The following is a 22,560-nucleotide window of genomic DNA, read 5'->3' as shown; positions in this document are numbered from 1 at the left end:
CCGGGTAATCGTCAAATTGCATCGTTCCACGAAGCTCGAAATCCGAATAATGGGATTTGGAAATAATACGTGTAGGTCATCAAGTAAAGACTTTTCGTTGTATATAAATCTTTTCAATTTATTGTAAAACATAGAGAGACATAAAACGTGTATATTTAGACTTTGATCTTCCGTATCAATTGGGAATGCATCGATACAGATCGTGCTTATTTCGCGAACAAGCATATTGTCGTTTCTGCTTTTAAAAAGAGATCTCAAGACGAGCATCGACAGACGGTGAGTGAGATTAATAAAGAAGCGTGCATAAAATCTGTTAGAGAAAGCAAGTCGGGATTGTCAGCGAACTTGAAAAAAAAATAAATAATGATCGGTAAGTTATGGTAGCCGACGGGGTGGTCTTCCATGCTTTTCTTCTTAAAACTAATTTCCGAATGGCAGTTGAATTTCATACAAATGACTTCGAATCAAAGGCTATTCGAAGAACAGCTGAAATAAAGATAAGAAAAAAATAATTATACTACTCATGTTCTATTTTATTCCGTACTTTCTTAATTTAGACAACTCTCTCTATTATATGAAATAATAGTCATAAGTATAAACTATAATTTTAAGAAGAAAAGCATGGAAACATTGAACGATTTGCAAAACAGTAATTTGTACGATATAATTAAAGAAGTAATGCGTACTTGCATTATAAAGCTCTAAATATTGCGCGGTACATACGTGGACAACCCGCTTCGAAACGGGCCGCCAGGCTGTACGCTTGGGTGGGAGTCGGCCCGTTTGGTACTATTGTGGTGGAGGAACGTACCTCGGCCCGGTTCGATGCGCGCTGAAATATAAATCGAGCAAGCGTGTGCACCGCGAATTTTGCCTATTCGTTGAAATACTCATGTCTATCGTGATGCAAATTAACTTCGAAAAATTAACGTCGCTGCGTTACGTTCTATCAATGTTTCATAAACTTTCCATATGCTATATACTAATCTTACGTTCTCACCGGAAAACTGAATAAACATGCTTATCAATTTTGGTGAAGGAAATGTGTAAAACAGACGGAATTGCACACAATGCGATTTGCTGTTTTGGTCGACGTCAGCGCATATCTTAAATAAAATAGAACGGCTTTTAATAGATTCGTAGCGGTTTAAGAATTGCTGACAGTACTTCCATATACTGTCACGTGCATTTCTAGTGCCACGATCAATTCGAAACGAAACTTAGAGTGCTCCGGCAACGCGAGAGAAAGAATGCACAACCACTTTCAACGATCGGTGTGCAATAATACAATTGCACGATTTCGATGACTGGTCGAACACGACGCGACGGAGGGACTCTCAAGTAAGTTTTTTCAATCATCGTATTCGTTCTCTCTCCCTCCCGTTTGACCTAATTAGCTAGGTATATTCACATTCGTAAAAAGCACTTAATCCTATTAGTCGCTATAAATTCTAATCCCTGTGTGTAATTTCTGTATTTAACACTTAAAGCTAGGAACCTACGTACATATGGAAACGATCCACGGCACGGCACACTGTACATGTCCACGTAGAGACACAGACATCCGACGCTACGGAATGCTATGTCTCGCTCCTCGCATCGTCTAAACTCGTGTCGTCTCGGGCCAACGGGTCTTGCGCGGCGTACGTGCTCGCCGAGGAACCGTCGTCGTCCAGCCGCTCGTTATCCACGGGGATATCGCCGTTCAACGATGCAACGGGAATGTTCGAAATAGTGTTCGTCTCACTAGCTCGTAAACTTTGGTGATGCGCACTGTAATTGTCTAGAAAACATCAGAGACCCGACTGTGGTGGCTGATGCGTGTTCCACGGTACGTCTGCGATCGCCGGCGGCATGCTCGCCTGATTGTGCATAGCACGCGGCGCTCGCATGATCTCATCCGCCGGTGGACAGTGAGGTCGGGGACCCGGCTCCGGGGTATACGTGAACGTCAACCCGGTTGCGTAAATGATGCCGTCATTGCGGACCAACGAGACCGGCACCTGGGTCGGTTGCCGGACCCAGAGCCACTCACCCCTGAACTGCGAGATATCGGGCACCACGCAGAGCATGCTCTCCTGGCATCTGTACATAGTCTCTGCTTCCACGTCTCCGAACCATACTTGAAGATTCGGCGTGAAATTGTCGCCAGTCAGCTCGAGCATCGCCACGTCCCCGCCGCCGTTCAAATGTAAGCTGTGAACCAACGGTACCGGGGTCACTGGCGATCTGACGGGGCCCATTCCCTCAAAGAATTGATACTCTGCTTTGTCGGTACTGATTATCGTCCAACAAGCACCGTCGTTTATCATCTCCTTGTTCGCTTCCTTCGGGCAAGGCGTAGCTTGAAACTGTATTATGCGCTCTTGAGACAGGCAGAGATACATGTGATCGGTGTCCTTCATGTAAAACGCGCATTTGTGCAGTTGCGACACGGGGTCGTCGGCTTCCAAACTGGCCATCTGCTTATCCACTTTACGGATCACCAGTCGCGGTAGCGCCATTCCCGTCACGGAACATACTAATTTTACAGTACTACCGTAATGCACGTATCCATCCCGTACCTGAAACTCCTCGGACTCGCTTTCATTATCGTCGAGCAAGTGTATTGTGAATGCTCCCCACTGCGTGGAGCTCGCATGGAAGTTCCCGTTCTCGACGTGGAGGTAACGCGTGCTGACCGTCTGTGACCGCAGCCGATTGAACAGCGCGACCTTCGTGCCGCTCGCTATACACAGGTCGGCGTTCTTTAACGACTGTTTCTTCTTTGACGGTTTCGAGATCACCTTGATCCTCTTACTGTGAAAAACGCCGATGTCGTGGCCACTGCCGTAAAACATCTTCACCGAGAGCATAAAGTGCTTCCTCTTGTCCGAGTCCGAGATGTACAATGTCTTGGCCGCGCAATACTGTTTCCCGTTGTTCAGGTCCAGTTGCTGCATGTCTTGATCGGAGTTGCCGATCCCGATGAACGCGCACAGCTGAGCTGACTGTTCGCTCTCGCCCTCGCGCAGCATCTGCTCCTGACGCATTCTCCAACCGTCCCCGAAAAGATAGATGCACGGCGGCGGGCAGAAGAATCGTTTCTCGTTCCCGTAAGACTTCTGAGCGACCTTCGCGTGCAGGATCACGATGACCATGTCGCTCCTGTCGCGTAAATAACGCTCCATTGCCTCGCGCGTCAATCTTTGATCCTGGTGATCCGGTCTGTAGACGCCGGACCCGAATCGAGGATAAACCGACATGACCGAGGTCGGCGAAGGAGGTGATTGCATTCCATGCGCCATCGTCGGCAAACCAAACTGGTGTGGCATATTTAATCCTCCGTGGTTCTTGCCCTGATTCTCTCTACTGTACAACAGAGTCGCTAGGTCGTTTCCAGACTACCCTTGCTATCCGTGCATGTCATAATTAGCTCCACCGGTTTACCTGAAAATACGTTCCATCATTGTTCAACTGGTAATCGAATCGTTTAATTATCTCTTCTTTTTTAGAGATGTACATCAGCAGTTTGAAATATGGAGAAAGGGTATGATTTGGTAGCCATGAATAGACAAGGATGCGTACAACTTTATGCTCATTTAGCGTGGGAAAGATTTTTCGTTTTTTTATGATGCAAGATATAATTAACGCGAAGCATCCTTCTTTAAACGAGGTACCAAGAATTGCTAGTCTTGGCGCAGGAAAGAGGAAATGTACATGTACACTGTGGGAATTGAGCTGAACCCATTTTTCCTGCATGAATTAAATCACCTTTGTGCATTGTGTCTAGTCCGTGCTACCTAGGCATTTACAGAGTGCAAAGATGTTCCTCTCCGATTGCACACATGCCACAGAATGCGTTTTGCAAATGTTTTTGACATTCCGATAATTGTATCAACCGCCACGAGACAAAATTATTTCTGTTTCAGGCTACAGATATCACGGTGTTACAGGAAAAGAAAAAACTACTTCCTGATAAAACTTGCAATGCCAATTGCTAGACACAAGTTACGTATGCTCGTAACTCTTAATTAAATGCATCATGGACAGAATTACAAATACATGTTCCAACGTGGAATCAACAGACAAACTTGTATGTATAATAGCTGCACTGGTACACTTACATTACTGTGGATTTAAAAAAGATCATTTAAAATTCACAAGTGGCTAACAATTTGTACTGAAAATTCTATCTGAGTGCTATCAACGTGCAAAACGAGATAAATGAAGAGACCGGAATAACTGAATATATTTCGTTTGGTAAGAATCGTTTGTTAAAAATTGACTTTGCAAGACTGTTGATAACAGAAACCTTAATTTTGTAAATCTTCTCCTTCGAAGAACAGATATTTAAGCTCGGTCGACGATAAGTTTGTCCTATGTCCTTTCGATAAGAAATTATTTAAGATGCAAACAGTATCGTTTATTTACCTTCTTCAATGGAAAGAAGGTTACACCGAATAAAAACAGGTTACGGTTTCGATGCTCACCTCATTTTCTCGACTAACTTGAATCAAAACATAGGTCCCAATGCATTTTCTTCAATTATTTGTCATTCACAAATATTGCACCGTTCCTTCACCATTCGCAAATCCTTTTGCGTCCTCGTCGCCTATTCTCCCTAATCCATTCAAAAAACACCTGTTCACTTTCCGAATTTTCCGAACAGTCCTGCCAATCCCTAAGAACGATTTAGCCGTGCGCGCGCCGCACTTTAAATCCAAAATACAAACACAAACCGCATATTTCCTGGTGTAACAACGTCAGGAATCAACAAACGCAGCATGTAAATCACGGTGTTCTCGTTTTCTTGTTTTTAAATTTACCCGAAGTCACTCGCGCTATGACAAGCGAAGCGATAGACGCTAGTTTCTATCGAACAGTGCGTTGGTGCAACCCACCCCGACGATATTCGCCGAGTAACTAAACCAAGTTCGAAACGACCACGTAGAGTTATTACTACCGCGTAAGCGGCTGTAGCAGGCGCGTATCTCTAAGGTAGCCTGAACACCCTTACGATCGTTCTTCTAAACGTTCCAAACATCTCGCTTACTTTCATCATTAACAATGACTTGGATTTAAAACGAGTATTTCAATTCTGAGGATATGATAAAAAGATCCAAAAGACAAAGTACTCCAATGTGACTCGAGGTAAAACCTTCTACAAAATTCTACTTTGTATTTCGAAATTTCTGATACGAGACTGTTACTTTTTTATGTTCGTTATATATCCCAAGAAATGAACGTCGATACGTAGGAAAAATGTTTAAAAATAGGACGAATCTCGTGTAGTTTGGGTAGCTACGTTACTGAGCTGCAGATTCTATTGTTTTACTGTTGTACAATGGCCCAGCCGAGCCAAGCGCCTCCAGTTTCCCCTCTTGTTCCCCACCTGACGTGAGCTACTCCCCTCTGGCCCGAAAGTGGCATGGAATTGCTGCCGCAAAAGGATGTTGGGGTTACCCTGGGGGGCGTGGGAAAAACCTGCTGTGGGAAAGAGTGGGTGGCCTCTACCTCACTTCACTTCTCTGATGATGACGATACGATATATACATCATGCGGCCCGAGTGTATTACACGTATTCGCACACGCGTCGGGAAATAGACGAATCCCGTGCACACAAACGTGATCCACCGTATTACGTTACGTGTCCGTGTGCACGCGAGTCACACGAACGGTCGCCGGTGCGCACGTTGCTGCGTAATATAGGACGAGTTCGCGTGGATAGGCAAATTAAACTCCTATGAATAATGTTACTTCTTATTCTATCCAAAACTCACGGTTGTCCAGTGAGCCGTTTTAACTAGACACCTTCAACAATTATAAATTCGCTCCAAGTACATAATCAGCCTAATCAGAATTTCTCTTCCGGTTAGACATTTTTAGTTACTCATTATACAGACTATTAACTGAGAATTTCACATGCCTCAGTATTGAAATATTTTATAATATATTAGCTTATATGCTCGTCATGCTTTTCATAGTATATTTTCATTGATGACTGAATTAGAATCCTATTGCTTCACTTCATATTTCTGAAAGTTTCATAACTGTAGAATTGCGTTTCGTATCGTAATTCAAGAACACAGTAATTGATGAACGATTCATTCACTTAAAATTTATCGATACTTTTCGGCAATAATAGATTATTTGCCTTTCCTTGTATACGAAACTGGAGTTGTCGTTTTAAAGTCGAAGGTACAAATGTCGCTGTCGTGAGATTAATCTTTTAATCACGCTCCTCCTGCTGCTATGTCTAGTAATCAGCTGACCGTTGCGACGGTGCGACGTTCGTATCAATAAGTGCTTTGCTTGCGTGTCGAGCTTTAACACTAAAAACCGATGATTTAATGGCGTTTGATGTTGACATAATATCAATTACGTACAGGTGAATGATCAATATAATCATTTTAGCAAAACTTTGTACACTCGAAATGAGAACTAGGTTGGAGATATTCGAAAATACATTTTCCATAAAAGAATATATTCTGTTTCTTATCGAACGTGTTGTCTTTCTGTACAGCTTAGTTACTTTACATAATGGGAGTTCATGGCCTTTGGCGTTTGCTAGATGCAACAGGAAAACAAGTGCCCTTGGAGACATTAGAAGGAAAAGTCTTGGCTATCGGTATGACATGATAGTAATTGTAGATGAATTAAATTCAGTCACTTGCTACAATTTCTTTGTTTTGCAGATGTGTCGATATGGATACATCAAGTATTAGCAGGATATCAGGACCGTTTTGGCAATCCGAAACCCAATGCTCATCTCATCGGCTTGTTCAACAGAATATGCAAACTTCTCTATTATAAAATCAAGCCAGTTTTTGTATTTGACGGAGGTGTACCGATGCTTAAGAAGGCTACAATTGTAAATATATTTTTTATTCTGGCTTCATGTAACGAGGAGATCAATTATAGATTTGCTTGGATGATAATTTCACCAGTTGATTTAACTTTCTAAACAGCAGCGTACCTGACTTAAGAACATTGTTCGTGCATGTATTAATGAAACTGTACTTTTATCTTGATTATAATATTGTCTGTCTGTAATTAGTTTGCTGTGGGAACCAGGTAGTGAGAAAAGAGGCTCTTATTCTTTTGTGTTTACAGGCTCTACGCAGGAAGCAGAAATCTATGGCCAAGAATAAAGCCCAGCAGATGAGGACGGAATTAATAAATAATTTAATAAAACACTCGACGGTGAAAACGGTTCTTGACCCCGAGAAAACCGATGCCACCAAGGAAACCACCGAAGTAATTTTAAGTTTGCAAAATAAACGAAACGTGGATAATATGTTTAAACTGCCAGATCTGCCGAGCACCAGCAAAGCTGAATTAGAACTCGCCGAGGAATACAATTCCGATTCATCGGACGAGCCGAGTCCGCGGAAACAGTCGAAATGGAGTGGAAACATTCACAACGTGGACGTGTCCAGTGTCGAGTTTAAATCTTTACCAGCCGACATGCGTTACGAAATCCTGACAGACCTGAAGGAAACGCGGAAACAAAGTTCGTGGGGTCGTTTACACGAAATGCCGCAAGTATATATTTGGTTTGGTCGACTAAAATACAGATTTACTTATTTTCTTGTAGCATGTGTTTTCTTTGTATAGGAGTCGACACACTTTTCTGGTTTCCAAATGAAACGTCTGTTGAAACGTAGATTGGTTCAAGAGAGTTTAGAATCGTCGGAGAAGGAAATGGGAGGCAAGACGCTTACGTTAGAGGAACTGGAAAAGTTGATGAAAGAACAAGGGATACCGATGAACGCCCAGAATTATGCTTACCGTATCGCTGCGGATAATGTAACTAGGGTCATTTATATCAGTGGTACGCATATTTCATTGCAACCTTTCATTCAGACCGAAACCAAGCGTTTCCATATCTCCGTGAACTTTTGATTGTAGATAAAAATGCACTCAAGAGCAACGACGTCGATTCGAGCAGCGCGAGTTCACAGAATATTGACAACAAGGTGGATGAATGCGTTGCTGGACCCAGTAAATTACCATCGATCATTGAGGACATGGACGAATACGCACTGAACGATTGGGACAGCGACGATGAAATAATAGATGTCAACAGTTTCGAGTTCACGAGGGATACGAGCAGCGATACGGAACCGGAAATAGAATCCAACAGATTGCAAATAAAAAAGTATTCTGGGAGAGATATTATGAGTAATCCTGCTTTAACATACATGCTAGAGTACAGCGGATTAACGGAGAAACAGATCCATGTTCTTCTCGAACAAAAGAGTAAAGAAGATATCTCAAAGGTAAAAGAAAAATCCAGTTCCCATAAAAAGGAACATGAAGGCTTAATTACGCAATCTGAAGAGTGCAAAAACGCAGATATGACAGATGTTACGAAATCGATTACAATAGAAGATTCAACTTTGTCGTGCGAAGGAGACGCAAAGTCTGTAAGCCATGATTCTACGGATGTGAAAGAAGCAACCCCTGCGCCAGAACTTGAATTTGACGCGACACCTGTTACAACTGCTGTTTCAAAAGAAGTGCAAGCTGAATCAAAAGATACGGTAATGAGTTCAACGGAATCCGATTCGGACGATTTTATCGAAATAGAAGATGCGCCTGTACCAAAGACTGATGCCAGTATCGAGAAATGTATTTCGCAACAAAATATTCAAATAACATTTAGATCCGACGAAAAAATAGAGGATGATATGTTTGCCGACATATTCAACACACCCAACAGCGAGTCAGATGTACAGACAAGTTCACAAAGTACCCAAGCAGTCGTCGAAGAGAATACTCAATGTACAGGACACGATGTACCTAAGCAGTCATTAAAGAGAGTACATTTCGAAGAGGCTTCGGAAAATGCAATCGATTCGGAGAATCGCTTACCCGGAATTGAAAATGAAATTAAGCAATTTTCAAGTATAATTAAAGAAAATGACAATGTACATTCGCAAATAGATGCACATACGAATGCAAAATCCGAGGTAATTCAAATGAGGAACAAGAATAGTGTTAATGATGCGGCGAGTATTCCAAAACATGATGCAGAAATTGAGAATAGACCTATTCTCTTGAATAAGGATGACTTGCTATGTTTGCAGGTACTGTTGTGAAATGATGCATAACGTTAGCGTAATGTCTGACATAATAGCGTGTTTCGTTTTCAGTCTCAGTTAGAGGATAGACAATCGGAACTAGTGGCAGATATTGGAAGATTAGAAAGGCAGGGTATCGACATTTCGGATCAGATCCGAACAGAGGCTCAGGTGAGTCTTTATAAAATTAATTAATTACCTTCTCATTGTAATAATGAAATACTTTCATCAGGAACTGTTACGAATATTCGGAATCCCGTATATCGTTGCGCCCATGGAGGCAGAGGCGCAGTGCGCTTTATTAGAACAAATTCGTCTGACCGATGGCACGATTACGGATGATTCGGATATCTGGCTGTTCGGGGGTCGATGTGTTTACAAAAATTTTTTCGACAACAGCAAAAAAGTTCTTGAATTTCGCTCAGAGGACATACAATATCACCTTAGTAAGTCATCCAATTTCCCAGTTACCCAATATCCCCGAGGAAACCTGACGTGATTTTGTTTCCAGAGTTGTCGCGTAACGAGATGATAAGACTAGCTCTTTTAGTCGGCAGCGATTACACTACAGGGTTAACCGGCATTGGCCCAGTCACCGCGCTGGAAATTTTAGCAGCTTTTCCGTCGCAGGGTGACGATCTGCTGCACGGTTTGAGCAATTTCTGTACCTGGATCGAGAACGGTAGATCCGCCGGTCCCGGAAAAGCGACTCTGCGCAACAAATTGCAAAACCTACAAATTCAGAAAGGTACCTGAGACATAGTGTTACTTTTAATCGTTACGAGTGACTTCTAGACTGTTTTTCCATGTACAGGCTTCCCTAATCAAGCCGTTGTGCAAGCGTACCTGTTCCCGGAAGTGGACGAATCGAGAGAGGCTTTCACTTGGAGTAAGCCAAACATATTATTATTAACCGATTACGCGAAGCAAAAATTCGGTTGGGACAAACATAAATCCATGGCGATCATGGCACCAGTATTAAAGAGATTGGAAGAGAAGCAGAGTCAGAGTAAGATAAGCGCGTACTTTAAACTACACACTGTTCCAAAACCGATCGAAATGGCTTTGAGTAAAAGAGTGCAGAAAGCTGTGCATAAGTTAAATAATGAAAACGCGGAAGATCCCGAGGCTGCGGAGGCTGCGCCGGTTAAGAAAAAGAAACCTGCTGGTGGAAGGCGAAAGAAAACTATAGAATCAAAGACTGAACAGACCGATTCGAAAGTTGAACATAAAGCATTGAATCCTGAGGAGGTCGATCAAGACAAGTCCCGACTTATCACTCTGCCAGAAAAAAGTGTCGACGAACATATACCGCAAAGGGAGAAGGATAAAGCGAACGCTTTGAAAAATAAATTGCACGCTATCGAAATATTACGCAAGTCGAAGAAAGGATTGTGCAAAACGAAAAAAGTGAATCGTTACGTGCGAAAAGTGAAACAGGAAGCTGATCTCTCCGAAAGTGACAGTAATTAATAAAGACAAGTGCATAGATCTGTTTAAATCGACGCAACGTACGAACGAGAGGCGTGAATATAACGAAGATTAAATGAAGGTTTGTACATTCTCTTTTTCAAATAAATTATTTTTTACATTGTGCTTGGTTCGTTGGAAATCGTATAAAATGTAACGTTATAAAATACACGAAATACTTTCACTCGAGCATTTTTACAATAGGTCTAACGATAAAAATTAATGTACGACTTGTATCTCGAATAACGAAAATACTGGCGTCTATATTTTACAATGTCCCCAATTAAATCTAATACTTTCGGAAATATAATACTAAAAGTGGCACGGAAATCTTACTCGGAGCAGTTACGTATTTAAAATCACATATTGTTTTTCGGCTTCTATCGTTTGCTCGTGGAATCGCTTGTATGTAATCTTAAAACCCGGCGGTCTTGCCTTCTCTGCGAAAATCCGAACTGGCGATTATATGTCCGTGTTGCTTGGCCACAGCTGTAACAGCACTACCGATTCCACCATAAGTTGATACGTTGTGCCCGATACTGTGTAAATAACTCAATACTGTCGGGGCGAATTTTCGCTCGTTCTCCACTTTCATCGGCAGTAGCTGCAATTTCGAAAATCGTTCACAGACACTTGGCATCATGATTATACAATATGAGAGTTTACCTGGTGATGAAGTCTCAACGCTTCGACAGCATGATTTATTTGGTATCCGGAGAAAAGATTTAATACCGTTGCTATTGCGACTGCAGAAATTATCTTGGTACCGCCTGCAGCACCGATAACTAACCGAACATCTCCTTTATCATCTAACTTTAAAATAAGTGAATGAAAATTACTTTTTCGGTACGCTAGATGAATTCTGAAAATGATTATGCTTACAATTATCGTCGGGCTCATGGAGCTCATGGGTCTTTTACCAGGTTTAATATAATTTACTGGCGAGGGTGGTAAATCGAATCCATTAATCATATTTGGCGAACTGAAATCGTCCATCTCGTCGTTAAATATTATTCCAGTTGATGTTGAACGTATCATCGCACCTAAACTGTCAGATTCGAGAATCGAATTGTACTTTCGTTCGTTAAGACTGTATTTGAGATAATGAAACGATCGTACACTTGATTTATAGTAGATGTGACCGATACAGCTGATCCGTCGGGGGCCAAAACGGAAACGTGCGACGTTCCAGAATCGTTCGGTGTTACCGTCACAGCTCCGTAGTATTCCGGATCGTTGCTCGTTTTGTCTATTTTAATTTTGTGCCGAATTTCCTTGGCATAATCCATGGACGTTAGATTGGCCAAAAGAGCAGCTGTCATTATCAGATAAAACAGAATTTAGTCAACATGAAATCAGATAAAATCTGCAAACAAATACATTTTCTTTTTTTTGGTACGATTTCTTATCTGCAAAGTATCGCAGTATAATTAATAATTCGACGTTATTCGTAAACTGAGTTGATTCTGAATTTTGCTTATCTCATGCTCTTATCTAGACTAGTCCACTGTGAAGACGTAATTCGTTTATCAAAAAAATGATGATTGATATTTGCTGCTGCGTATTTACCTGCGATTGTACGATAATGTAAGTTACCGACTCACCAATGTCATAATCAGGCGGAGTGTAGTCAGGGTCAGCTAACTCGTTTCTTCTGGCGTAAGCCCATTTAAACGTTTCGACTATGTTCTGCCACATGACGTTTTCGTTGCTGCTAGGTATTATGCCCTCGAGCACGTTAAGAATGAAAGCTAAAATCGCACCTGAGCCTGGTGGCGGCGCGGTGTACATTGTGAATACCCCGAAAGTTGTGTTGATCGGTTTCGACCACTTGACTCTGTAACAATTTTACATCAATCTCTCTCTCTTTCGGTGGCACATTAAACTGTACAGAGTCTTGAGTTTCTAACTTGTAATTTCTTAAATCCTCCTTTTCGATGATACCATTGAAGGCTTTTATTTCTTTTACTAGTTCGTCACCTATGGAACCGTTGTAAAATATGCTGGGCCCCAAGTTCGCAATCTTTTGCAGTGTCTTTTTCAGCTGAGGTCTCTTGATCCTATCGCCTTGCTAATAAATGTGTTTCGTTAGAGTTTAATTTAATTGACAAATGTACGTTACAAGTATGAAGAAATGTATGTGAGAGATATGTACGCATTAGAATTTAGATTAATCGACAGTGTTTACCTTCCACGTCGTGTTGGTCTTAGGGTTTATTAGAATCTCTGCCAATGACTTTTCCTTTTTTATCTTCTCTTCTTTGGAGTGTAAGTAGTTGTGCAGATAAGTAGTAACGATGGATCCAGTTTCGCACAGTGAGATCGTTGGTTCGAACAATTCTGACCACGCCAGTTTCCCGTATTTTCTATGAGCCTCCCAGTATCCCATCAATTCGCCCGGCACGGCAATCGCTAATCCACCTTTTTCAAATAATGATCGGATCAGTATCCTTGCTCGGTCAATTTTCAATGTTTGTAACGTGAGATCCGATAGCGTACCGTACTTTGCCAACTCAGGATCGCCTTTGAACATGTCCCTGTCTGCCTTGCCCGGCGCAACTTCCCGTGCATCCAAGTAGTCGGCAGTTTTAGTATTCGCGTCCCAGATGGTCATTAAAAATCCACCACCCAATCCCATACTTTGATTTCAAGTAGAGCGAGGTAAAGATTAAAGAAACATATTATCTCAATTAAATGATTAAATGAACAATATTATTTGAGATCGTTCCTGTCGATTTACCTGTGCAAGGAGGCGACTCCCTCGCATAGGAGGGCAGCAATAGCCGCGTCGACGGCCGAGCCACCCTTGGCTAACATAGAAGCTCCGATATGAGCGCATTCTGGTCCGTTCGTAGACACCGCAGCCTTGCGAGCCAAGACAAATTAATTATCAAACGCGGAGTGAACAGATTTTATCAGGCTCGGCCCAGAAGTCGTGCCGTTTCGCTCCATTCTTATCTTAATTATTTTACCTTTTTGTAGACTCCATGATACAATGCAGCATTCTTGGTGTTCTCGTTTTCTGAATCATTGTTACCGAGGGAAACGATTAATATAACTGCTATGATCGCAGCTAAAATGATGCCGATGCTCACCCCAGATATTAAAAGCTTTCGCCTGCTTAGTCTGCGTGCAAACGAACGGTCGTATCAATCTCACAAAATGATTTGGCGAGAAAATATTTAGACGTCAACATCCTCGAGGTTGACGCGTCGTCGTTCGGACAGAATATGGGTCAAGGGATTAATGATGGAAAATCGGCACGCATCGACCCCCCGAATTTCCGAATCAGTTGCACATGTGAATCGTCGATCGTCTCGATTCAATGTGCAACGCGAAATTGTTCGATTAATTCATAATTTCCAGTGACTACACGTCGTTGCACTTTTCAGATTAATTTACATATAACTCTTTCCGATGCGTCGTCGTGTGTACGTCTTTACCCTGAATTGAACTGCAATTCTGTTCAAGGTAGTTTAAGTTGCAATGGAGCGCGGTAATCGTTACGGTTCAAGAAAATAAAGGGGACCAGAGTATTTTAATATGGATTATGGATGTACGTAAGTCATTAGTAAATTGCTTAATAATAGTTTTCTTAATCTTAATCGGAACACTCAATCTCGTAATTATGAATTAGCTTATCTCGAACAACTTGTACTATCAATGATTAGTTGCAAAAATTGTGAAATGGATGACACTACAGTGTACATTTGTGCAACAGGCCGTTAATACCGATATGGCAATAATTCTCCTTGTGTTCGTAGTATTGTGATAGTTATAATTAATACACATGCGTCAAAACTCGTTTTTAACAATGAGGAAATAGTTTATGACTTATCTATTCTGCCAATTAGCGACGCGCTAATCGCTGAAGCATGACGTATCGGGTTTGCCAGAAACTGAACAGCTTATTATTGGTCGTTTCATTTTTAAAACACGTGTGTTTAATTGTGAAGCGAATCAATTTCATGGGATCCAATTAATTGCGATGACTCCGGTGGCAATTAATTGTTCTAACTCTTACCAGTTGACGCAGTTTTCAATATTAATCGAATATAGATGAGAAACGTGTTGCATTATACATTACATAATTCAATTGCATATAAATGCAAGAATTTATTCGTTTATGGCAAATTGCACGATTTAACAATCATCGAATGTAACACACTTCTACTGGCGATCCAACACGGACAATTTGGTATTAAATGATTAACTATTTCATTTGAAATGCAGAACGAAACACTGTGTAACAATTGATAGAGGCGGCGATGCAAATCTATTGTAACGAAAAAAAAGGAAAAGAAAAGAAACTTGTCTTCTACCAACCCGATCATGCTGTATAGACAAACGCGGTAAGAGAGCGCACAACCTTGACTGAACGTTTCACTGTGTCGATCGTTGCCTTTTATACTAGCTACAATAGATTCTATTTATTCATCCCCACTACTCTATTTAATTCACAATATCGAATACTTGTAATTTCTTCATTTACTTTCGAGCCAATACGTCACCGTTTCCCATTCGACGTTATCAATACTTGTAATCCCCTTTCGATCCCCGTTTATTGCCACTCAAAAAGATTAGAGATTTCAATTCATTTTATAAACAATTCGCCTGCGCGAGTTTTATTTTAGCATCAAATTTATATGCTTGCATCACAACTCAAGTATTTTAAAAAAAACCTGTCCACTATAATCTTGAGCGCGCTTTCTCCAGTTACGAATATTTATCGAGTGATCCGGATTAAGTATTATAAAACGATAAAAATTTATGTCTACTTCCCAGTAAATATAAATCCTATTCCTTAGAAGAAAATAAAACTTAAAGAAATCTAAGAAAATAAAACCAAGGATTAAATATTCATTAATATAAAAATAAGGAAATAATCAAATAGATGAGATGATGAATTGCTCTTGTTAACAAGGAGTTCTGTAAATCCTTGGTAAAAAGATGAAAGAAATAATTGGCTGTGTTGGAATGCAGGTAAACAGGTCTATTATATTACCTTTCGGAAGACACCGCAACGTTGTGAATGTTAAAATAAAGGAAAGTGAAGCGCGCAAATGTACCCTCTATTGGTAAGAAACTGAATCAGGACCGTCGGCCCGGTCGTCGGCAGAGTATAAGTTAGTGTTAGTATGAGAAGCGATCATTTTGAAAAACGGCCAAGTCATTTCATTCCGCTAGTGAATCAAACAGTGAGGTCTGCTCTTTTATTAGTTGGAAACGATGTCAGCGAGATACGACAGAGCTATCACGGTATTTTCGCCGGACGGTCACCTGCTTCAAGTGGAATATGCCCAAGAAGCTGTTAGAAAAGGTTCCTCCGCGGTACGGTAAAATGTTTCGTCTAACCTTCCTTTAATTGTTTGCGGTGAGCTTGCAGAGTTTCCATGTATAAATTTCGCGTTAAATACTCTGTCCCCTGCACGGAAAGTTGTACGATTATATTACTGTCTACTTGAATGACGAATTCGCAGATCGGAACAATGTTTGATCCCCAATCACATTCTGTTTCGAGGAAGTGTTGAAATCGTTTGTTTCAGGTCGGCGTACGTGGTACCGATGTAGTCGTTTTAGGAGTTGAAAAGAAATCGATTGCAAAGCTTCAAGAAGAGCGGACAGTTCGTAAAATATGTCTTTTAGATGAACACGTCGTAATGGCTTTCGCAGGTTCGATCGTAATCTCAGATAATCCATTACCGACTCCACTTTATAAGTACATTCTACTCCTAATTTGGTTTCTACATTTTTCTAGGCCTGACAGCAGACGCGAGAGTGTTAATTGATCGTGCACAAGTCGAATGTCAGAGTCACAGATTAACCGTGGAAGATCCAGTTACATTGGAGTATATAACTAGGTATATTGCAGGTAAGTATCGCAGATGAAATGAATATGTATGGATGCGATAAACAATGAAAACCTTTAGGTTTAAAGCAAAAGTATACACAAAGTAATGGTAGAAGACCTTTTGGAATCTCTTGCCTCTTGGCTGGATTTGACTACGACGGCATCCCACATTTGTACCAGACAGAGCCTTCAGGCATTTATTACGAATGGAAGGTACATATATTGTTTGTCGATCGAAGAATGTCATTCCTGAACAGAGAATAAAATGCACTCATCTTTTAAAGGCTAATGCAACTGGTAGAAATGCAAAGACGGTTCACGAATTTTTACAAAAGTATTATACGTCAGAGGAAGTAGCTACAGAGAAGGGAACCATAAAACTAGCTATTAAAGCTTTATTAGAAGTAGTACAATCAGGCAAAAAGAATTTAGAAATCGCGGTAATGCGACGCGGTCAACCTCTTCAGGTACACACCTTGATCTCTTTTTTTTTATCCAGTAGAAACCAAATGAATATGTTTTCAAATATTCTTTGTTCCACAGATGTTGGATGCAGATACTATTGAAGAATACGTGAATGAAATTGAGAGAGAAAAGGAAGCAGAGGCTGAAAAGAAGAAGCAGAAAAAGTGATGTCTTTACATAGAGTTACACTTTTACTATTTACTTATCGGTGAAATAAATATAAATTCCACGGATGAGAAACAAAATTCTAATACACCTTTTATTTGTACTTTACTGTTGCGCTTACAGAAACCATAACATGTATATTCACACGTGTTTTTAAATACATGGTCTAAAATTCATATCACTGCTCCGTCTTTTTTTGCTCGTTCCATACACTCGTGTATAAATAAATCGTTAATAAACAACGTTTGAATTAAGTCCATCTGATGCATCAGTGCAAAGCAGGAAATTACTTTTTAAATAGTCATATCAATTTATTGTGTCTTCTTGGAAAGTAACAACAAAGCTTTAAGTTTCACTGTGCATATTGGGGAGACAAGGCTCTCCCACGGTGACTGAATATTTGGAACGACGGGAGATTCCTTAGTGTCTCCCAAGATTTGTTTTCTAAATCAACCACTGCCCGTATTTCCTTGAAGTCACCGGCGATGTACATTACTCCATACATGACCATGAACAAGCTAACGATGCCTTGAATCAAAATCTGTAAAGCAAACATGTTAGTTTGAATATTTTTGATGATTTAAATACCTCGGTCGACGAATACTTACGTCAATGGGCAGAGCTATGAATTCTTGTTCTGTTATTCGTAAGTATGACCGATCTGTAAATGATATTCGGTGAGTAGACACAAGTAGGGTAACCTACGAATTGTTAAAACGAGATTAAGAAAAAGGAAATGATACGTGCGTTGGGCAGCTGAGTATGCTGTGTGTAATATTGACATCAGCCCTATGAAAGTTATAAATTTATGTAGCGTCGTCGCAGGCATTCTTATTGTATTCCGAATTGCAAATGTTTAAAGTTTCGCGTAAGCACAACTACAAGTAACTCGATCCCCACTCTCAATCCTTCCAACAACGACTCCTAATCCTAAGCTAAGTTCTTTGGAATATAAAATGATTTATTCAGATTGTAAATCATTTATTGCGTAAAAACAGCGATGATTATATATGGATAATGATAGAGGAATAAAAGAATATACCTCTTTCATATTTTGTATTATTCGTTAAAATTTGAGTTCGACCAATCATCTTTGCAAAAAATGTTTTGAAATGAGTATACATATGTATTAAAGGTATATTAAGAAATATGGCGCGCATTACCTGATTGATGTAAAGAAACCACGCCAGAAAGCTTGTTTGCTGTGTTATTTCAACGTGTCGTTCTCGTGCATTTAGAAAAAAAGCGTGATTAACTGAGAACATTTTTATTTTAATGTTATGCACCTAGTTTGTAGAAGATAAAAGAGGACTTGATTAAACGAATTAATTCAAGTAGTTTCGAAGATGGATTTCTTAGAATACACCGATGTAATTGCAGAAGTGAAGGGAGCTATGGTAATTAAAATATATCTTTTTTATTTAATTACATGTGACAATCTTTTCAGTATACTGTTGTATCAAATTTTACTTATGTCTCTCAATCGTTAATTCTTCGATGGTATTCGGGTTAGAAATCTATTATGTACACATCATATCTATTGTCAATTATATTCGTTGTGTGATGACTACTTATTTTTAAGGGTATTTGTAATGTTTTATCAGTTATTCCTCTAACTGAATCTTTCTCTTTAGACTCCCGGACGATTAAAACTAACAGATCAGCACCTGATTTTCAAGAATCAAAAGACAGGGAAAGTGGAACAAATTTCAGCATCAGACATAGACATGGTGAATTATCAGAAATTCATTGGTACTTGGGGCCTCAGAATATTCCTTAAAAATGGCACATTACACAGATTTCGTGGTTTCAAAGACGGTGTAAGTAACTTTGCTAAATATGAAGTTTCTTCGACTTTATTTCAAGAATATGATTCATGTATATGTAATCTTTCTTTAGGATCAGGAGAAAATTGCAAAGTTCTTTGCACAGAATTATAAGAAAGACATGCTGGAAAAAGAGCTCAGTTTAAAGGGTTGGAACTGGGGCACAGCCAGGTTCAATGGTTCTGTGCTGAGTTTCGATGTTGGGCATCATACTGCTTTCGAAATTCCATTGTACAATGTTTCTCAATGTAACACTGGGAAAAACGAAGTTACATTGGAATTTCATCAGGTAGAATACTGTTTATTAGGACATTGCTCAAGTTTTAATTGATGAAAGATAAGCATATTATAATCCGTATTCTAGAATGATGACGCCCCTGTAAGTTTAATGGAAATGAGATTTCATATACCAGTCAGCGATAGCATGGATCAAGATCCTGTGGAAGCATTCCATCAACAAGTTATGGAGAAGGCATCTGTTATCAGCGTCAGCGGAGATGCCATTGCCATATTTAGAGAAGTCCAATGTCTCACACCTCGGTATGTATTTATATTCAAGGACTATGTGTCTCAGCTTTGATCGATATTAAATTAACACGATTTTATTTCAGTGGTCGTTATGACATAAAGATATTTCAGTCATTCTTCCAATTGCATGGTAAAACATTCGATTATAAGATTCCAATGTCTACGGTTCTAAGGCTGTTCCTCTTACCACACAAGGACAACAGGCAAATGTACTTTGTGGTAAGTCTCTAATAATTATTTTTATTCTTAATACACGTAATGATTTTGATACTGTCTTGTTTAGGTCAGTTTAGACCCGCCGATCAAGCAAGGTCAAACACGTTACCATTATCTAGTATTACTGTTCAGTGCCGAAGAAGAAACTTCGATCGAATTACCATTTTCCGAGTACGTATCGAAATTTAGTTAATCAGTTTCGATAATGTACGATATAAACATTTAAAACGATGTGCATATTGTTATAGGAAAGAATTGAAGGAAAAGTACGAGGACAAGTTGTCGAAGGAATTGTCCGGTCCGACATACGAAGTTTTGGGGAAGATAATGAAAGTGATAATTAACAGGAAACTTACAGGACCTGGAAACTTCGTTAGGTAAATTTCGAACTGGTCGATGTAAAAATACTTTCACGGGATATCGTTACGATCATTTCATTTTCTAGCCATTCCGGAACTCTCGCTATTACCTGCTCCTTCAAAGCCGCGGCAGGTTTCTTATACCCTCTCGAGCGAGGTTTTATTTACGTGCACAAGCCGCCGATTCACATACGATTCGAGGAAATCGCGTCGGTGAACTTTGCTCGTAGCGGAGGGTCCACCAGGTCGTTCGACTTTGAGATTGAATTGACCAGTGGTGTGGTGCACACGTTTAGCAACATTGAAAAAGAGGAGTATGGAAAGCTGTTTGACTTCATTACCTCCAAAAAACTTAGGGTCAAAAACAGAGGCAAAAGCGTGAGTATATCTATAACCTGTCTGAACCAAATTTTTTTCAGTATACTCAAAGTCTCGTTTGTGTGATAGGACAAACTGGATTATGACAACGACTTTGGAGACAGTGATCAAGAAGATGAGCCGGATGCTTACCTAGCGAGAGTCAAAGCCGAGGCCCAAGAAAGAGATGAAGACAATCAGGATTCCGAAGAGGAGTCGACCGACGAAGACTTCAATCCTAATCAAGTATAATTTTTTATTGAAATTTTACTAATTGCATTGCGAACATATATTCAATATAAAATGAATTTAGGATGAAAGCGATGTCGCGGAGGAATACGACAGTAATCCTAATAGTTCGGATAGTGAAAATGATTCCGACGCATCCGAGAAGAGTCAAAAGAAAGACAAGAAGGAGAAGAAGGAAAAGAAATCGAAATCCGCCAAGACTGTGGCAAGTATCTACATTATGAATTCTTTTATAATTCCTTATAATCAACAATACGATTATTTTGTTCAGTCGGAGAAACCGAGAAAGCCTAGGAAACAGAAGAAGGAGAGAGACGCGAACAAACCCAAGAGACCGCCGACTGCTTTTATGATATGGTTGAACAGCGCGCGAGACAAAATTAAGGCAGATAATCCTGGTATCGCTGTTACGGAAATAGCGAAAAAGGGCGGTGAGATGTGGAGGGAACTTAAAGATAAATCTGTAAGGCTGCGATCGTTTATCTGCTGCACCTGCTTTTAGTACGAACTCGAAATATTAATGTTTTATCTACTCTCGCAGGAATGGGAACAGAAAGCGGCTAAGGCAAAGAAAGATTACGCTGCGTCGATGAAGGAGTACGAAGCTAGCGGTGGCGGGAAAGAGAAAGAAAAGAAGGAGAAACCGGAGAAGGGTGAGAAAAAGAAGAAGGAGACCAAGAAAGAATCTCCCAGTAAATTGATGACCGGGCCTAATTTCAAGAGCAAAGAATATATTAGCGAGGATGATAGTAGTAGCGACGATGACAAGAAGGTATATAAATATACTGAAGCCTCGTTAGATCGAGGCTATGCATATGACTTTGTCGTTGATCGAATGTTTGTACAGGAATCGGCAAAAAAGCAATCCGATGAAGACAGTGATGATAATAAGAGGAATAAGAAGGCAGAAAAACGCAGCGCGGTAACTTCACTATTATCTCATCGATGCTTCGATTAATTATTATTTCAATTAATATTATATGTATTTTTTTCAGGATGATGAGAAGAAGAAGACGGCTAAGAAAAGTAAGAAGGACGAATCGGACGAAGGTAGTGACGAGGAACCTATTGAAACTACTCCACCTTCTAGCGACGCAGAGTCTAAAGACAGTGATTAATTGATTTTATCACTTGTTCGTTTAATACTTAATTCAAGATTCCTTTATGGATTTTCAAATCAGTTACATTTTGTAAACTATTCCATCGAATATTTATGATTCCTTATTTTTTTATTTATTCAAGTTTTTTTGAAGATACAATTACAAACGTGATATATTACAAACAATAAGGAGTATGTAGAAACATTGATCAGTTATATTTATACACCTTTTTTGTAATCAGTGGAATAGCGATATTCAGTAAGGTATAATATTTTGCAAGCTGGAAACTCTGTTCAGTGTTGTAATAAGGAATTTTACGTTTACTTTGAGGAGTTCTATCTTACGACACTACGATTAAAATTTGTAAAATAAAAGAATCTAGTGGAAATAAACCTCCTTGATGTTTTAAACGCTTTAATAAAAAAAAAATCTTTCAATTAATCAGTGTCCTTCATGCGAATTTGAATCTCTATCCTTGCGTACGTAACATGTTATTACGAGATATGTAGAACTTAACACTTATTAAACTCAACGAATAAAAGGAATTTATTTGAAATACAATGTGTGTCTTAATTGCATCCGTACAATAAGAGCTTTCGAGGACAACTGAGTCCGTTAGTTACAGCAGAGAGAAACTGAGAGTGCTCATGCCATGCCTTTGTTCTCTCGTAAGACCGCTTCGAAAGTGCTGCACCTTGCGGCCAACTGGGGAAGATGGTCCACCTTTAGCATGTAGCAGAACCTTTAGGAGAAATCTACCCTGTTCGGTTCCACCGTAGCAGAGATAAGAACCTCCAGGTCCACCGTAGCATATATACATTATAGGCAGTACCAGGCAGTATGAAGATGGGATATAGGAATATATATATATGTCGAATGGGAATCGTTCGCTCGAGTGATAGCCGC

General features: G+C 40.0%; 6 protein-coding genes across 9 annotated transcripts; 3 read left to right on the top strand and 3 right to left on the bottom strand.

Annotated features, from left to right (window-relative positions):
- Positions 1–97: 97 nt before the first annotated feature.
- Su(H) (recombining binding protein suppressor of hairless) lies at positions 98–5,128 on the bottom strand. The gene is made up of 2 exons (XM_018024106.2): positions 4,473–5,128; positions 98–3,429 (listed from the first exon to the last, which is right to left on the bottom strand). Exon 2 carries the CDS (start codon positions 3,312–3,314, stop codon positions 1,794–1,796), a length of 1,521 nt encoding a protein of 506 aa, XP_017879595.1. The 5' UTR covers positions 3,315–3,429; positions 4,473–5,128; the 3' UTR covers positions 98–1,793.
- A 41-nt stretch (positions 5,129–5,169) lies between these two features.
- mus201 (rad2 superfamily protein mus201) lies at positions 5,170–10,664 on the top strand. 2 transcript variants are annotated; one of them, XM_026813237.1, is made up of 10 exons: positions 5,170–6,370; positions 6,506–6,610; positions 6,678–6,853; positions 7,096–7,527; positions 7,600–7,816; positions 7,894–9,074; positions 9,141–9,239; positions 9,301–9,514; positions 9,580–9,816; positions 9,864–9,975. In XM_026813237.1, exons 2-10 carry the CDS (start codon positions 6,523–6,525, stop codon positions 9,890–9,892), a joined length of 2,673 nt encoding a protein of 890 aa, XP_026669038.1. In that variant the 5' UTR covers positions 5,170–6,370; positions 6,506–6,522; the 3' UTR covers positions 9,893–9,975. The 2 variants fall into 2 exon arrangements, with proteins under 2 accessions (XP_026669038.1, XP_026669037.1); XM_026813236.1 differs by having other exon boundaries at positions 5,172–6,370; positions 9,883–10,664.
- LOC108624660 (glutathione hydrolase 1 proenzyme) lies at positions 10,616–15,118 on the bottom strand. Of its 3 annotated transcripts, none has more exons than XM_018024108.2 (11): positions 14,865–15,114; positions 13,511–13,664; positions 13,279–13,403; positions 13,038–13,177; positions 12,727–12,959; positions 12,449–12,609; positions 12,143–12,375; positions 11,658–11,853; positions 11,421–11,586; positions 11,205–11,351; positions 10,616–11,142 (listed from the first exon to the last, which is right to left on the bottom strand). In XM_018024108.2, exons 1-11 carry the CDS (start codon positions 14,870–14,872, stop codon positions 10,954–10,956), a joined length of 1,752 nt encoding a protein of 583 aa, XP_017879597.1. In that variant the 5' UTR covers positions 14,873–15,114; the 3' UTR covers positions 10,616–10,953. The 3 variants fall into 3 exon arrangements, with proteins under 3 accessions (XP_017879597.1, XP_026669040.1, XP_026669039.1); XM_026813239.1 differs by lacking the exon at positions 14,865–15,114 and having other exon boundaries at positions 13,511–13,560; positions 13,634–13,715; XM_026813238.1 differs by lacking the exon at positions 10,616–11,142 and having other exon boundaries at positions 11,229–11,347; positions 14,865–15,118.
- Positions 15,119–15,630: 512 nt separating this feature from the next.
- Prosalpha4 (proteasome alpha4 subunit) lies at positions 15,631–17,195 on the top strand. Its single transcript, XM_018024109.2, has 6 exons — positions 15,631–15,869; positions 16,085–16,211; positions 16,297–16,410; positions 16,469–16,602; positions 16,674–16,856; positions 16,933–17,195. Exons 1-6 carry the CDS (start codon positions 15,768–15,770, stop codon positions 17,020–17,022), a joined length of 750 nt encoding a protein of 249 aa, XP_017879598.1. The 5' UTR covers positions 15,631–15,767; the 3' UTR covers positions 17,023–17,195.
- Positions 17,088–17,947, bottom strand: EMC5 (ER membrane protein complex subunit 5). The gene is made up of 3 exons (XM_018024110.2): positions 17,767–17,947; positions 17,628–17,680; positions 17,088–17,560 (listed from the first exon to the last, which is right to left on the bottom strand). The coding sequence occupies exons 1-3, from the start codon at positions 17,846–17,848 to the stop codon at positions 17,372–17,374; spliced, it is 324 nt and encodes a 107-aa protein (XP_017879599.1). The 5' UTR covers positions 17,849–17,947; the 3' UTR covers positions 17,088–17,371.
- Positions 17,948–18,182: 235 nt separating this feature from the next.
- Positions 18,183–22,210, top strand: Ssrp (structure specific recognition protein). The gene is made up of 14 exons (XM_018024001.2): positions 18,183–18,416; positions 18,654–18,839; positions 18,919–19,134; positions 19,210–19,385; positions 19,457–19,592; positions 19,657–19,760; positions 19,838–19,966; positions 20,035–20,326; positions 20,396–20,551; positions 20,619–20,759; positions 20,826–21,017; positions 21,096–21,326; positions 21,402–21,476; positions 21,550–22,210. The coding sequence occupies exons 1-14, from the start codon at positions 18,366–18,368 to the stop codon at positions 21,670–21,672; spliced, it is 2,208 nt and encodes a 735-aa protein (XP_017879490.1). The 5' UTR covers positions 18,183–18,365; the 3' UTR covers positions 21,673–22,210.
- The last annotated feature ends 350 nt before the right edge of the window (positions 22,211–22,560 follow it).

The sequence above is a fragment of the Ceratina calcarata genome, unplaced genomic scaffold (assembly GCF_001652005.2).
Source record: "Ceratina calcarata isolate Rehan_Ccalc_2016 unplaced genomic scaffold, ASM165200v1 scaffold321.2, whole genome shotgun sequence".
NCBI classification, from domain to species: domain Eukaryota; kingdom Metazoa; phylum Arthropoda; class Insecta; order Hymenoptera; family Apidae; genus Ceratina; species Ceratina calcarata.
Note: the sequence above shows the minus strand (reverse complement) of the source record. Positions and strands in the feature narration are given on the sequence as shown.